Here is a 15,296-nt window from a genome sequence, read left to right on the forward strand (position 1 = left end):
GTCGCACCAGGGCCTGGGTCCCCGCGGGCTGCCCGGGCACGGCCCAGAGTCTCCAGGGCAACCAGGGCGGGCGGGCAGCGCCAGCGGGGCGAAGCCTGACCCGCCCGCCCCCTGCAGCCCCGAGGCAGAGCGCACGCGGCCCCGGCAGGCTCGGCCCGCAGCCCCCATGGAGGGAGCCGTGCAGCTGCTGAGCCGCGAGGGCCACAGCGTGGCCCACAACTCCAAGCGGCACTACCACGACGCCTTCGTGGCCATGAGCCGCATGCGCCAGCGCGGCCTCCTGTGCGACATCGTCCTGCACGTGGCCGCCAAGGAGATCCGTGCACACAAAGTGGTGTTGGCCTCCTGCAGCCCGTACTTCCATGCCATGTTCACAAGCAAGTACCCGCCTGCGCGGCGCTGGGGGCTCCGTGGGTCCCTCGGGTCAGCCCGTCTGACACGCTGTTCCCACAGATGAGATGAGCGAGAGCCGCCAGACCCACGTGACGCTGCACGACATCGACCCTCAGGCCTTGGACCAGCTGGTGCAGTTTGCGTACACGGCTGAGATCGTGGTGGGCGAGGGCAACGTGCAGGTGAGGCTGCCTCCCCTGGGCCCCGGTGAAGTCCTCTCAGCCAGATCCCGCTGCCCTCCACCTTGTGCCTCCTTCACCCGCATCTCGGTGCCCCGTAGACTCTGCTCCCAGCCGCCAGCCTCCTGCAGCTGAATGGCGTCCGAGACGCCTGCTGCAAGTTCCTGCTGAGTCAGCTCGACCCCTCCAACTGCCTGGGCATCCGGGGCTTTGCCGATGCGCACTCCTGCAGCGACCTGCTCAAGGCCGCCCACAGGTACGTGCTGCAGCACTTCGTGGACGTGGCCAAGACCGAGGAGTTTATGCTGCTGCCCCTGAAACAGGTAACAGCTGGTGGGCCCAGCCGGCGCCCTCCACCCCACCCCAGTTTTTGCTTTTGACTCCCGACCCCATTTTGTCCTGATGCAGCCCTGCTCACAATCCTTAGTGCCTGCTGTGCGTCCCCAAGACCCTCCTGGATCGAGGCCCCCTGGGAGCCTCGTCTGTGGCTCCTGACTCTGCTCAGCCCCTCCCAGTATGAACACTCAGCCCCCACCCCCTAACCCTCCTCCTAGGCATCTTCAGGGCTCCCTGGGCCCACAAGACCCTCCCCAGATCTCAGGTCTGAGGACCTCCACCCCCAGGTGCTGGAACTGGTGTCTAGTGACAGCCTGAACGTGCCTTCGGAGGAGGAGGTCTACCGAGCAGTCCTGAGCTGGGTGAAACATGACGTGGACTCCCGCAGGCAGCATGTCCCACGGGTGAGGCCCGGCCCCGGGGGCTCCCATAGCATCCAGGAGGGCGTGCAGGTGGCTGAGGGCCTGGTGCACCCTGATCTTTCCCGAGTTCAGGGATTCCGTGGGGATGGTGCCCGCCCTGTCTGAAGAAGAACGTGTCACACAGGTGGTACAGGCATCTGGGGGGTTGTCTCAGCCCTGGGGCCCAGTGTGCCCCAGGGTCCCCCTTGACCTTAGCGTTCCCTGCGCCCCAGCTCATGAAGTGTGTGCGGCTGCCTCTGCTGAGCCGCGACTTCCTACTGGGCCACGTGGATGCTGAGAGCCTGGTGAGGCACCACCCTGACTGCAAGGACCTTCTCATTGAGGCCCTGAAGTTCCACCTGCTGCCCGAGCAGAGGGGCGTCCTAGGCACCAGCCGCACGCGGCCCCGGCGCTGTGAGGGGGCCGGGCCTGTGCTTTTTGCTGTGGGTATGGCTCCCCGCCCCTTTCCTTCCTGCCCTGTGCCTTCTACTCCCCACCAGCACAAGCCCACCCCACCTGTGCCGGTCAGGTCCTGACCTGCTCCTCCGCCCCTCCATCCAGGGGCCTCTCCAGGAGCCCGGGGTGTGGCCCCCAGCAGTGGGTCGCACTCACCAGAGTCGCCATCTCCCCACCCGAATGCCCTCCCCACCAGGCGGTGGAGCCTGTTTGCCATCCCCACGGAGAGGCTGTGAGGTCCCTATAGACACGCGCACCGACGCGCTGGCACGTGGTGGCCTCCATGTCCACCAGGCGCGCGGCCCGGGTGGGAGTGCCCTGCGGTGGGGAACGGCGGCCTGTATGACTGTGGGCCGGGTAAGCTGGAGGCTGGAGCTTGGATTCAGGATCTGGTGTGTGGCCCCATGGTATCGGGCTGTATGCAGTGGGTGGGTAAGCTGGAGGCTGGACTGGGGTCGGGTCTGGTGGCATGCCCCCAGGCCAAGTCTTGAGCCTGCAGTGGGTTAATTCTGGGCTAGGCTATGACGGGGGACGCAGATCTGGGGCCACCGTTGAGTCCTACGATCGCGGTGACTAACACGTGGCAGCCGGAGGTGTCCATGGGCACGAAGGCCCGAAGCTGGGCTGGGTGTGGCGCGCCTTGCCGGACTCCTGTACTCCGGCTGGCCGGCTATGACGGGGCCTCCTGCCTGAACAGTAGTAATTGGGGTTGGCCAGTGGCCTTGTAGGGTCCACTTCGCAAGAGGCGAGTTTGTGTCACCATCCCCCACGCGAGGTCAGTTATCTGACGGGGTGTTAAAGAAAGGGGGGGTGATCTGGGCGAAGGCCGCTTCACCCCCAGGCCACGGTCCACATTGGGCCTGAAGCTGGCTTTGCTGGCCCCAGTCCCCTTTCTCTCTGGGACGCTTATCTCCAGTCCAGGGCTGGGCCCCGCAGGTGGGTGTATGCCCAGGCTTTTCCAGGCAGCCAGGGGCCTGTGCCCACCAGCGGGTCCTGCCTGGTAGGACTTTGCGGTCTGAGTCTTTTGTGACTCCTAGGGTAAGATTTCAGCCATTCTGCTGGGCAGGGCAGGTCCTGGGGCCGGAACACCTTTCTGTCTCTATTGAGCTGTGGTGGCGGTCCTGGTGCCCACAGTGCTGAACGCTACGACCCCCTGACCGGAACGTGGACATCCGTCGCTGCCATGAGCACCCGGAGGCGCTATGTACGAGTGGCCACGCTTGGTGGGTGATGGGGCCTGCCTGGGGGGGTCCCCACCTTCCCCCACCCTGGAGACCCCACTCCCAGCAGGAGTGCCACGGGCATGTTGACTTTCTGCAGATGGGAACCTGTATGCCGTGGGCGGCTACGACAGCTCCTCACACCTGGCCACTGTGGAGAAGTATGAGCCCCAGGTGCATAGTGCACCCCTCCTGGCCACCCCCTCCTGTACGCTGCGGGGCCCTCCCCTCTCTGGTCGCCCACGTCCCACCCATTCCTGACACCCCACCCTGGAGTTGGGGCTGCGGCAGGGGAGGGATGCCCATGGCGGGTCTGCCTCCAGCCCACACCCTTGCCCCCAGGTGAACGCTTGGTCGCCCGTGGCGTCCATGCTAAGCCGACGCAGCTCAGCGGGTGTGGCTGTGCTGGAGGGTGCCCTGTACGTGGCAGGGGGCAACGACGGGACCAGCTGCCTCAACTCGGTAGAGAGATACAGTCCCAAGGCTGGAGCCTGGGAGAGCGTGGCGCCAATGAACATCCGCAGGTCCGTGGTGGGGCTGTGCTGCGGGGAGGGGTTTCCCCCCTTCAGTGGGCATGTCCCACCCCTACTCCTTCTCGTGGCGCAGCCCCTCCCCCGCACCCCTTCCTGCAGCCAGGTGCTCACCCCGCCTGCCCCCCTAGGAGCACGCACGACCTGGTGGCCATGGATGGATGGCTGTACGCCGTGGGGGGTAACGATGGTAGCTCCAGCCTCAATTCCATCGAGAAGTATAACCCGAGGACCAACAAGTGGGTGGCCGCATCCTGCATGTTCACACGGCGTAGCAGTGTGGGCGTGGCGGTGCTGGAGCTGCTCAACTTCCCACCGCCGTCCTCGCCCACGCTGTCCGTGTCCTCCACCAGCCTCTGACCCCCCAACCCCCAGAGGCCTGCAGCCTCCCACATGCCTTAAGGGGGCCGTGGCCCCCACCAGGGACATCTTGCATCTTCTGTTCACGTCTCTGCGTCCATTCCTTTGTGTCTATATTTAGTTGTTTATTTATTTAGTTATTTATCTTATTTATTGAGGGGTGAGCCGTGCCGCGGCCGCCTGTCCTCCCCTCCACTGCCTGCATGGCGGGCAGCCGGGAGTGACCAGGTGGGCCTCGCTGCCCCAGGGCCATTGCCTGTTCAGACCCTGCAGGCCGCGGAGCCAGAGGCCCTGGGGCTTTCCAAGCAGCTGCAGCCCCCAGCTCGAATTTTGCACACGGCGGCGTCCTGGGAAGGGTGGGGAGCAGGTGTCCTTCCTGTTGTCGTCTGCCTTGTGCCATCTTCCCTGGATCTTGTAGTGGGTGCACACGTGTGCACTCGGGCCCCACACAGCAATACAAGCCCAGCTTGAACAATAAACACATTTCTGGGGCTCCTCAGGCTGAGCATCTCTCTGGCTTGTGGGGCAGCTGCGCAACTTTGGGTCCCATCTGGGGGTCCAGGGTGAGGGGTGTGGGCGGGTGGCCTGAGATGCTGCACCGGTGTCTGGGGCCAGCAAGGCAGAGCTGGGCATCCAGGGAGGGTGGGGGCCATGGAGTCCCTGTGGACCAGCCTCCCGCTGTAGGTGGGGTTTGCCTGGGCTGGGTCCTGAGGCTGAGGTCCCCGCCACGTCTTGGGCTCTGGGGGTGCGGCTGGGAGGACAGCACTGACCCTGTGTATGCTGACTGTCCTGGCTGCCGAGGTGGCATGTGGCCTTCCAGAGTCCCCTTAAGCCTTGAGGACCCTGATGGGTCTGTGGTGAGGGGGCCCAGGCAGGAGGGGAAGCTGGGGTGGCTCTGGCCGCTGTCTCTTATGCTGGAATTCCTGCCTCAGCCCTCCCTGCAGTCACTGGTGACTCAGGCCGGCCAGGGTTTAGATGGAAACAGGATGTGTGTGCATGCTGTTGGAGGGGTGCTGGAAGGTGGCCCCGAGTTCACAAAGCCTGAGCACAGGCAAGTGGGGTACCTCTTGCACACTGGAGGCCTTGTCTGGGCCAGAGGGGAGATGGTCCCAAGGCTGGCCTCTCGGTGTGGAGGGCCCAGGGCAGAGACCTGGACGGCTCAGGTAGGGGCCAGGCCTCTTCCAGAAAGGCTCCACCCCTGCCCAGCCCTGGGTGACGGGCGGGACGTCCCAGAGCCCCGCCTGCCTGTGGGAGGTGGGGGCAGGAGGCTGTGGACAGGGACCCAGACTTGCCGACCTGCACGACTCTGGCCATGGGGAACAGCCACTGTGTGCCTCAGGCCCCCAGGAGGCTCCGGGCCTCCTTCTCTAGAAAGCCCTCACTGAAGGGAAACAGGTGAGCGGGGTGTGGGTGCGGCCACCTGGGCGCAGGGCTCCCCCACCCGCTCTGGGGCCACGAGCTCCCTTGCCTTGTCCCCAGAGAGGACGGCGCACGGATGCCGGCTGGCCTGCTGGGTCCCGAGGCTGCTCGAAGCGGGGACGCCGCCGCCAACAAGCTTTTCCACTACATCCCGGGCGCGGTGAGCGCGGCGCGCGCGGTGGCTGGGGTCTGGGAGCGTGGCTCTGCCCGCGCGTGTGTGCCGCGTGTCCGTGCAGCTCGGGGTCTTCCCCTCGGCCCGGGGGGATTCAGACCCCCGTAGGTGAGGAGCGGACGCTGACTGCCCCGCCCTGGGGAGCTCATCCGGCCGAAAGTCTGAGCGGAGAGCGAAACCGCGACGCAGGACTGAGTCAGTCGGGAGCGAGCTGGGCGGGGCGGGCCGCGGGCGGGGCCTCCCGGGACCTCCTCCCGCAGGGGACCGGCGCACGCGTCTCTGTCGCTGCAGTGGGGCTCGGGGTCGTGCTGGTAGTGCCACTTGACAGTAAGGAGCCTCAGGTGAGCAGTGAGCCAGCCGGCCACCTACGCGGCCTGTTTCTCCCTGGGTGTCCCGCAGGAAGCTGCTGCTGGGTACGGCCGCCCCGTCCACAGAAACCCCTCTGTGCACGCACCGGCCTCCTCCCAGCCTGCCAAGGCCACGCAGCAAGGAGGCATCTCCCAAGCACACACTAGGCCACCTCTCCGTGGAAGGAGCAGAAGACCACCCCCATGCCCATCCCTCCGCCCAGGCCCCTGTAGGACTAAGGGTCTTCACAGGGTAGATGCCCAGCCCCTTTCAGATGTGCCTGGTGCTGGGTTGAGGGAACAGGAGGAGGAACCTGGGCTTCAGGGCAGACAGGAACCCCCACTGCACCCCTGTCAGGCAGCCTGGATGCTATGTGCAGGCCCTAGGAGCGTCTAGGGGAGAGGACCCCTGCCCTGCACTCCTAGGTCCAGCAGCTAGTGTGGCCGTGCAGACCCCGTTGCCAACATGCCCCCACCAGGCAGGAGGCTCGTGCCATACCCTCTCCTGACCTCCGGAGTTTCAGGGTTCCTTGCAGACAACAGGTGCTGGTTTCGGAAACCACACTGCCTCAGAGCAGTGGGCAGGGAGAGGGAGCCAGGCTGGCCTAGGGGTGGGGTCCCTGTGGCTGCATCTCAGACGCCACTCTCTCTGTCCAGGCCCAGGACATGCAGTGGGACCCTGGTGGGGTCCTATGAGGTATGGTGGGTGGCCCTAGTGGTCCTCCCTTGCCAAGACATGATAGCCAGAGAGGGAACCTGCTGAGCCTCAGGAAATGGGGCTGGGGGAGGAGCTCAGGGCCAGTCCTGGAGCCAGTGCTCCTCTGCCCTGTGCCTGGGCTCTGCACCCAGTGCTGTGAGCTGGCTCTGCCACGGCTCCAAGCTGAGTCCTCCCCGGGGCCCCGAGGCTGAGCTGGGCTGCAGGGCTAGCTGTGTGGCCCTTCCTGGTCTGTGGCCTATTTTTCATGGGTGCCTACCCGGCATCAGTTCCCACGCTGGGTGTGGGTACAGGAGGCCCCACCCAGTGGCAGGAGGCCGGGAAAGCCTATGTGTCTGTCTGTTCACATTCCTGGGCCTGCTCATGGGCAGCTAAGCTTGGCCAGGGCACAGCAGCACTGCATTTAGCCCTTGCCAGCTCCTAGAGGGAGCAGGACACCTTCCCACTTGCCCCTGAGCCTGTGGATCACAGAGCTCTCCAGCCCCAGGTTCACACCCGTCCCCTTTCTGATCTCTAGCCTGATGATCAAAGCCTGCATTTGTAGAGGACTGACTGTGTGTGCCAGGATTGGCTAAATGTGGCATGGATGTGGATTCCCCTCCCTCTCAGCACATGCAGTGATACCCACAGCACATCCCAGGCCCTGTCTTAGGCTCTGGGGACACAGAAGTGAACGGAATAGACAACCCCTGTTCTCACAGTGCTCCCATTCCCACGGCAGAGACAGACGACGGGGCAAATAAATAGAAGATCCAGTGAGAAGGGTGGGGTTGGTGCTAAGGAGAAAAACAGAGGGGATGGGTGCAGTTTCAGAAAAGGACCTCTTGGAGCAGGTGATGTCTGAGCAAAGCTGCCAAGCGGGTAAGGAAGTGGGTTGGGGCTAAGCAGTCCCCAAAGCGGGAAGAGCACATGCAGTGGCCGGAGAGCATGGGTCTGACCCCTCAGGGCACTGCCAGGACCTGGCTGTCACCTGAGCAGGCGGCCAGGACACACTCAGGGGATCGACCCCAGAAATCTCCTCACATCTTTCAGGCTGGGGGCTGGAAATGGGCGGCGGTGAGAACATTGACACTGAGGAAATCGGCAAACGTTACAAATCAGGGCAGTGGTGTGTTTCTGTGTCTGTTTTTTGTAGAACCAGGTGTTAAACGTTCACCAGCCAATATTGGAGACGTGGGAGGGTTTTGAGTGTTACCCAGACACCTCCAAATTCTTCTAACAAGTCTTCAGAGGTTGAATAACCAAAGACATGTTACACAGCTTAGGAAATAATGAAGATAGGATTTAATCCACTGAGTTCAAATCTCACCATCTCTACCACTAGACCAGGCAGCTCTGTGTGGGGAAGTGTGTCTGTGTGTGTGTGTATGCACGGACGTGTGTGCACAAGTGTGTATGTGTGCGTGTGTATGCACATGTGTATATGTGCGTGTGTGTGCACGTATTTGTGCTCTGTGTATGTGTGCATGCATGTGTGTGCGTATGCATGTGCGTGTATGTGCGTGTGCACACGTGTATGCACGTGTGTATGTGTATATGTGTGTGTTGGTGTATTTGTGTGTGGATGTGTATGCATGTATGCACGTGTGTGCATGTGTGTGAAGTGTACATGTGCATGTGTGTATGCATATGCGTGCATGTGCATACACGTGTGTATAGGTGTGCACGTGTGCATGTGTGCGCATGTGTACATGTGTATGTGTGCAGTGCATGCATGTGTGTGTACATGTGTATATGTGTGTGCACATGTGTATGTGTGCACATGACGTGTATACATGTGTGTTTTGGTGTATTTCTCTGTGTGTGGACATGTATGCATCTGTGTGTATGTGTGCAAGTGCATATGTGTGCACGTGTGTATCCATGCATATGCGTGAATGTGTGTGTACGTGTGTGTGTACATGTGTGTATGCATCTGTACGTGTCTATTGTGTGGCATGTATGTGTCTAGGTATATGTGTATGCATATGTGTGTGTATGCATGTGTACATGTGTGTGCACGTATATGGATACAAGCATGTTGCCTGTATGTGCACGTATCAGGTGTGTGTGCATGTACGTGTACGCAAATGTGCATGTATGCATATATGTATGCACGTGTGTGTGTAAATTCTGCCATGACTGTTTTCCTGTGGAGAGGCTGAGTGTGCAGATTCTATGCCTGGGGGAGGCTGTTCTTCACATATGTGTTGGGTGGCTGTGCACAGGCAGACCATGCCTATAGTCCTGTAGCTGTGTGGATGCCAGCGGAGGGGGTGGGGGACCCAGGCAAGGCCCCCTCCCCTGAGCGCTGCTCCTCCTAGGACATCCTGGACCTGGAGAACCAGCGAGAAAACCTGGAGCAGCCGTTCCTGAGTGTGTTCAAGAAGGCGCGGCGGAGGGTACCTGTGAGGAACCTGGGAAAGGTTGTACATTATGCCAAGGTCCAGCTGCGGTTCCAGCACAGCCAGGTGGGGGCCGGGTCAGGTGGGGCACGCGCCGGGTGCAGCATCCCCACCAGCCCGGGGCTCCCCAGACCCTGTACTGACGACCCTGCTGCCCGCACAGGATGTCAGCGACTGCTACCTGGAGCTGTTCCCCGCCCACCTGTACTTCCAGGCCCACGGCTCGGAAGGACTCACCTTTCAGGTGAGGCAGTGGGCAGTGGGGGTGGGGCCGTGGCCACCCTTCTCTCCATGGATCCCTGAAGCGCCTACCCTGTGCCTGGCAGGGGCTGTTACCACTGACGGAGCTGAGCGTCTGCCTGCTGGAGGGGTCCCGAGAGCACGCCTTCCAGATCACAGGTGTTTGGGATGCTCCCCGGGCCCCCAGAGGCACTCGTGACCCAGGACTTGGAGAGGGGCCTGCCCTGTGGGCTGCAGGGCATGTGTGTGTATGTGTGTGCCCTCTCTGCCCTGCCCACAGGCCCGCTGCCCGCACCCCTCCTGGTGCTCTGCCCCAGCCGAGCCGAGCTGGACCGCTGGCTTTACCACCTGGAGAAGCAGACGGCCCTCCTTGGGGGGCTGCAACACTGCCACTCGGCACCCCCACAGGTCAGTGCCAGGGACCCCACGCCCCTCCCCACCCAGATCCTCGCAGCCTGCTCTGACCTCCTCCTCACAGGGGTCCTGTGGAGACGAGCTCCCCTGGACTCTGCAACGCCGCCTAACTCGGCTGCAGACAGCATCAGGGCACGAACCCGGCGGCAGTGCTGTCTGTGCCTCGAGGGTCAAGCTGCAGCACCTGCCCGCACAGGTGGGTGGGAGGTGCATGGGGCTGGGTGGGAGGTGCATGGGGCTGTAGGGGGATGGGAGGGGTGCAGGGTGCTGGGCAGGGCAGGGACTGGCCCTGGGTGCACAGCAGCTCAGCCCCCATATCGTTTGACGCCCTCTACTCAGGAGCAGTGGGACCGGCTCTTGGTCCTGTACCCAACGTCCCTGGCCATTTTCTCCGAGGAGCTGGACGGGCTTTGCTTCAAGGTGGGCCCCTCCTCACTGAGGGCCCGCCCCAGGGAGGCACCTGTGTGAGGGTGGAAGGGGGCGGCCATGCAGGAGGAACCTGTATTTCGGGGCCTGTTGAGACAGAGAGCAAGGCCCTGCCCACCCAGCCCGCAGTCCTGGTCAGTCTGGTCTCCCCTGTGACGTGGAGGAGCCCCTGCCCGCCCTGAGGTTCTCACCCTGAGGTTCTTGACCGTCACCCTGGGGCAGGCAGCATGGGGCTGAGAGCCCCTCCCAGGGACTCCGTCGTGTGTGCCTGCCCGTGAGGGGTGTGTGTGCACTCGTGTGTGTGCCTGTGTCCTCCAGGGCGGGCACCAGGAAGGGGGTGTGCACTCATGGTAACCGTCAATCACTGAGGAACAAACACAGGGCCCTCCCTGTGGTTCCCCCGGCCCAACTTCCTCTCTGGGGACCTCAGGAGGCCAGTCCTGTGGCTTTGTGTGTCTGCCCCCCGACCAGGGTTAGCAGTGGCCCCAGGACAGACAGGACCCACTGGCCTCCCTCAGGATGGTGGCCTCGGTGCCCAGCTCTCCAAGTACCCAGCCAAGCTCTGGAGGGCACGAGGGTGGGATGAAGCCAGGCAGGGCCCTGGGGCTGCCCCCACAAAGGCCTGGCCCTCAGTCTCCGCCCCCGCAGGGGGAGCTCCCACTCCGTGCGGTCCACATCAACCTGGAGGAGAAGGAGAAGCAGATCCACTCCTTCCTGATCGAAGGTGGGGTCCTGACCCCAGTTCTGCCTCTTGCCTGGCCAGGCCATGGTGGGGCGGGAGCCTGAGGGACACCTGGCTCTTTAGTGGGGGCTCTGAGGGGTACACCCCACCCTGCCAGCCCCTCACAGCATCTGTGTGCCAGGCCCCCTCATCAACACCATCCGCGTGGTGTGCGCCAGCTACGAGGACTACAGCCACTGGCTGCTGTGCCTTCGTGCCGTCACCCACAGGGAGGGGGCCCCACCGCTGCCTGGCGCCAAGAGCTTCCCAGGGCTGCAGGTGAGGCATCAGCAGGCCCCACAGCCCAGGTCCTGGGCAGTGGTAAAAACGGGGCAGCAGACCAGGCGCGGTGGCTCATGCCTGTAATCCCAGCACTTTAGGAGGCTGAGGCGGGCCGATCATTTGAGGTCAGGAGTTCGAGATCACCCTGGCCAACATGGAGAAACCCATCTCTATTAAAAATACAAAAAACATTAGCCAGGCGTGGTGACGCATCCCTGTAATCCCAGCTACTCAGGAGGCTGAGGCACGAGAATCGCTTGACCCAGGAAGCAGAGGTTGCAGTGAGCCGAGATTGTGCCACTGTACTTCAGCCTGGGAGACAGAACAAGACTCTGTCCCAAAAAGAAAAAAGCGGGGGCAGCAGGGTAGGTCCAGGCAGGGGCAGGTGGGGAGGGGGTCCAGCCCTCGCTCACCCCCACTCACTGCCCACCCAGGTTACAGGCAGCGGCCGAGGCTCACTGTCCTCAGGCGGACGGACCAGCTGGGACTCGGGGTGCCTGGTGCCCCCCTCCACACGCACCAGCCACTCCTTGCCTGAGTCCTCAGTGCCATCCACCGTGGGCTGCTCCTCCCAGCACACATCGGTGAGTGCTTACGGGGTGGCAGACGAAAGTGGGGCAAAAGACTGTCAGGTAAGTGTGTGTTGGGGACCCTGGTTCCTCAGGGGAACTCAGACTGGAAGGAGCCCCTTGCAGCCTCAGAGAGTTGCACAGGAGAGGGGCCAAAGGGCTCTCTGTGGAAGGTTTGTGGTCCCCACAGGACCAGGCCAACTCTGACCGCACCAGCGTTGGCCGACGGAGGACTGAGCTGAGACGTAGCAGCAGCCGGTCACCCAGGAGCAAGGCCCGGGCAGAGGGCTGCGGCCCTGCCACCCCACTGCACCTGGACCTGACCCAGGTGGGCCCAGCACACCCACCCAGCCCCTGGCCTGGTCCCCACCATTCCGCACCACTGGCCTCTGTCTCTGGGCCTAGTTGTCCTGGAGCCACCCAGAGGTGTCTTGCACAGAGAAGGGGTGGCCTAGGCTGCTTCTAGCCGAGAAGCCCATCTCTCCCACCTCTGCCCTGCAGCTGAACAGGCTGAGCCTGGAGAACAGCCCAGACGCCCCTGACCACGCTTCGGAAACATCACACTCTCCCCTCTATGCTGACCCCTACACCCCACCCGCCACCTCCCACCGCAGGGTCACCGATGTCCGGGGCCTGGAGGAGGTCAGGCCCCTGCTGGGCGACAGAAAGGGCGGGAGGTGCCTGCAGCCTGAGGTTGGGGAGGTCTAGACCGTGCCTCTCGGCCTGGGGTCTGGGGCTGCCCCGAGCCTGAGGTCTGTTCAGGCTCTGATGGGAGGTTGAGGTTCTGGGGGTCCCTGGATGCCACTGAGGTCCCAGCCCAGGCTCTCCTGGCAGTTCCTCAGTGCCATGCAGAGCTCACCTGGACCTGTGCCCTTGAGCCCACTCCCCTTGGTGCCTGTGTCTGTGCCTGCCTCTGACCCCGGCTCCAGCTCCTCCGGCCCCACTGGCCCCCACTTGCTCTCCAAGAAGGGAGTTCTGCAGTCCAGAGCCTCTCAGAGACAGCGGGGCTCAGCCAAGGATGGGGAGCCGCAGCCCCCAGACTCGCCTCAGCTTGTGAGTAGCAGTCCCCACGCCAGTGTGCCCTGCGCTCCGGGGTGCTGGGGGCGCTAGTGTGGGGCCTCCTGGGACTCTGAGGGAGCAGGGAGGGAAACAGGAGGACGGGAGCAGATGGAGACCAAGGGGGCCAGCAGGGAGGTGGGGAGACGGGACTGGGGAGGGAGAGCAGGGGGACGTGGGTGATGCCAACCCGGGGGGTGGGGGTCTGCACATCGACCAAGCTCCCTGCCTGGGGCTGTACCTGGCTCTCAGACTTGCAGTTTGGGGTTCCCAGGTCTCCTCTGCCAGGGAAGGTTTGCCTGAACCCCAGCTGCCTCTGACAGGTGAGTGAGGGTCCTGCCTCCTGGGGTGAGTGCCTGTTGCCTCCCACAGGCTGACACATCTCTGCCTTCCCTACTAGATGGCTGGTCCTCCAGGAGGAGCCAGGGCCCCGGCTATGACCACCTCTGGGACGAGACTTTGTCTTCCTCCCACCGGAAGTGCCCCCAGCTTGGAGGGCCTGAGGCCAGTGCAGGTCTTGTGCAGTGGATCTGATGGCCACGGTGAGGCCGGCTCTCAGGACCACCCTCACCAAGCTCCAGGGTACCCGCCCCTCTAACCCACTTCAAATTACAAGTCAGGGTCTGAACCCAGTGTGATGGGGGGGTCTCCGGGGCCCTGAGTTCAGAGCCTGTCCCTTGGCTCCTGCTCCTCAGTGCCAGCAGCTGGGGCAGGGAGGGGCAAGAAGGGCTCACCCCAAGGATGCCCTGGCTGGCGAGGTGGGTCACAGGTCAGGGAGGTCCTGGCCATCCACAGGGTCAGCCCTCAGCTCAGCTCGCCAGGAGTCAGGGAGGAGACTCACTGGGAGTGGGAGGGTGGCATGGGCGTGAAGGTCAGAGGAAAGAGAAAGGTCTGCAGGGTCAGAGGATGTGAGGTCAGAGGGCATGAGGGTTACAGGTCAGCAAGGTGTGAGGAGCACTGGCCAGAGTGTCCCAAGGAGGAGGGCGGGTGGGGTCTTGCATGGCCTGGGCATGCGCCATAGGGCAGCACGGGAGATGCTGACGCCACCGGACCAGAAAGAACAAAAAGAGAAAAGAGAAAAGAGAGAAGAGAGAGAAGAAGAGAAGGAAAGAGAGAGAGAGAATGAGAAAAAGAAGAAAGAAAAAGAAAAGAAAGAATTTTATTGGTGCCGCGTACGCGTGTTCTCTGCTCAGCAGCCGGGGTCTCCCACAGTCTTGAGGACCCTGCACACACTGCCTTGGCAGGACCCCCACCTGGGGACCCCCACCTGGCACCCAGCCAGGCAGCCCCCTTCCTCTGCCACCTTCGGCCCCTCACGGACCTTCCCAACTGGTCTCTGACTCCCCTTGGCTGTGGGCCCCCAGCTGCCCCACAGGAGCCCCCAGGAGCCACCAGGAGCCCAGCCCTCCATCTGATGCCGCCAAATTCTCCCTCTGCACCTGCACCCAGGGCTTCCCAGGGAGGGGCTCGCAGCTCTGCCACAGACCCCCACCCTGCAGGGGCCGCTGGGCTGCCTTCACTGTCTCAGGCCAGAGCTCAGGGAGGCCTTGGCCACAGTCCCTTGAGGATCAAGAGTGATGGGCCTTGGAGCCCTTGGCAGCCCAGCCCACCTGTGAGGAGGCTGCCCAATCCCTCTTTGAGGCCACCCTGTGTCCTCGCCCCTCCGTTTGCCCAGAGCTCCAGCCAGAGCCTCTCGCTGCTCAGACCCCTCCAGGGTCCAAGTCCTGTCCTGCCACTCAGCCCCCACTGCATCCCAGAAGAAATGCAGGGTGTGGTTAAATGTGATTTCAGATAAACAAATGACTTCTTAGTAAAATTACCTCCCCACTATTGCATGTCTGAAATTAACCGAATGCCCTGTGTTCTCATCTGTGGATCTGGCCACCCTCCTATCCAGCCACCTGCCTCCCTCCACCCACCCAGACTTTAGCACCTTCCCTCCCAGGCGTGGGGAGTGGCCGTGGCCACTGGCTGGATCCTCAGGTGAGTCCCAAGGAGCAGCACCAGGACACGCCCCCCTCCTGGACACCGTAGAAGACAGGGGTTAGAGGGCTCGGGCAAGGGTGGCACCTCATCCCGTCCTGGGTGCCTGTGGTCGTCTCCTCATCCCGCATCTCCCTGGCCCAGGCCTGGCTCCTAGGAGCTGGGGCTGTGGCGCTCTTGCCCCACCTGCCGGCGGAAGTAGCGGATGGCAGAGATGGTGCCGATGTTGGCCAGCAAGACTGCAAGAGAAGCAAGGGTCTCCTGAGGGCCAGCTTGGCTGTGAGCACCGTCTGCCTGCAAGACCCAGCCCTCAAAGGGCGGGCTAGGCCGGTGCGGCCAGGGCCGCAGCTCAGCCTGGGAGAAGCAGGTCAGGGGAGAGCCCTGGGGCCCCCATGCACCCCTCGTCCTGCCAGTGTCCCTCGGTCTGGCTTCTAGGCACAGCTCCCTCTGCCCCCAGCACCCGAACCTGTTTTCCAAGCGTCTGGGGTATGCAGATCTGACGTCCTCACAGCCCAAGTGGCAAGGGCTACAAACACCAGGCACATGTCATTCTGGCTGAAGGCAAATGACGGGACAGGCCCCCGGAGCTCCGCTAGGAGAGAAGCTCACCGTCAGCCCCACAGCTGCGCTTAGAGACGGCCCCGCACATGCCCGCCCCGGAACTGCCTGCCCCGCCCCAACCCCGGGAACAGC

At 63.1% G+C, this 15,296-nt stretch overlaps 3 protein-coding genes across 8 annotated transcripts in view; 2 read left to right on the forward strand and 1 right to left on the reverse strand.

The window, feature by feature from the left end:
- Positions 1–7: 7 nt before the first annotated feature.
- Positions 8–4,374, forward strand: KLHL17 (kelch like family member 17). Its single transcript, XM_017854412.1, is given in 12 exon segments — positions 8–377; positions 454–575; positions 674–895; positions 1,196–1,312; positions 1,543–1,756; positions 1,871–1,899; positions 1,902–2,027; positions 2,029–2,122; positions 2,809–2,988; positions 3,086–3,159; positions 3,328–3,509; positions 3,647–4,374. Coding segments are annotated over 12 exon segments (1,800 nt in total). The 5' UTR covers positions 8–166; the 3' UTR covers positions 3,876–4,374.
- Positions 4,375–5,150: 776 nt separating this feature from the next.
- PLEKHN1 (pleckstrin homology domain containing N1) lies at positions 5,151–13,704 on the forward strand. 5 transcript variants are annotated; one of them, XM_017854435.1, is made up of 16 exons: positions 5,151–5,270; positions 5,355–5,454; positions 8,832–8,978; positions 9,076–9,156; positions 9,239–9,311; positions 9,433–9,560; positions 9,631–9,762; positions 9,906–9,986; positions 10,641–10,716; positions 10,856–10,992; positions 11,430–11,579; positions 11,755–11,892; positions 12,066–12,206; positions 12,399–12,617; positions 12,895–12,943; positions 13,021–13,704. In XM_017854435.1, exons 1-16 carry the CDS (start codon positions 5,188–5,190, stop codon positions 13,152–13,154), a joined length of 1,869 nt encoding a protein of 622 aa, XP_017709924.1. In that variant the 5' UTR covers positions 5,151–5,187; the 3' UTR covers positions 13,155–13,704. The 5 variants fall into 5 exon arrangements, with proteins under 5 accessions (XP_017709924.1, XP_017709925.1, XP_017709922.1 ...); XM_017854436.1 differs by having other exon boundaries at positions 9,912–9,986; XM_017854433.1 differs by having other exon boundaries at positions 9,076–9,311; positions 9,631–9,986.
- A 58-nt stretch (positions 13,705–13,762) lies between these two features.
- The window catches only part of PERM1 (PPARGC1 and ESRR induced regulator, muscle 1), a 5,757-nt gene continuing 4,223 nt past the window's right edge, over positions 13,763–15,296 (reverse strand). For both annotated transcript variants that reach the window (XM_017854429.1, XM_017854430.1), the window contains 2 exons: positions 15,070–15,195; positions 13,763–14,842 (listed from right to left, as the gene is read on the reverse strand). In XM_017854429.1, the coding sequence (XP_017709918.1) occupies positions 14,757–14,842; positions 15,070–15,195 (212 nt within the window). In that variant the 3' untranslated portion in view covers positions 13,763–14,756. The remainder of the gene's footprint in view (positions 14,843–15,069; positions 15,196–15,296) is intronic.

The sequence above is a fragment of the Rhinopithecus bieti genome, unplaced genomic scaffold (assembly GCF_001698545.2).
Source record: "Rhinopithecus bieti isolate Rb0 unplaced genomic scaffold, ASM169854v2 scaffold_39375, whole genome shotgun sequence".
Classification (NCBI taxonomy): Eukaryota; Metazoa; Chordata; class Mammalia; order Primates; family Cercopithecidae; genus Rhinopithecus; species Rhinopithecus bieti.

Bases quoted from the DNA above. Each gene is read 5' to 3' on its own strand.
- PLEKHN1 (XM_017854431.1), top strand. From the start codon at position 5,188: ATGGGGAACAGCCACTGTGTGCCTCAGGCCCCCAGGAGGCTCCGGGCC. The intron at 8,979-9,075 runs GTGGGGGCCGGG...CTGCCCGCACAG, and splicing joins TGCGGTTCCAGCACAGCCAG to GATGTCAGCGACTGCTACCT. The intron at 10,993-11,429 runs GTGAGGCATCAG...CTGCCCACCCAG, and splicing joins AGAGCTTCCCAGGGCTGCAG to GTTACAGGCAGCGGCCGAGG.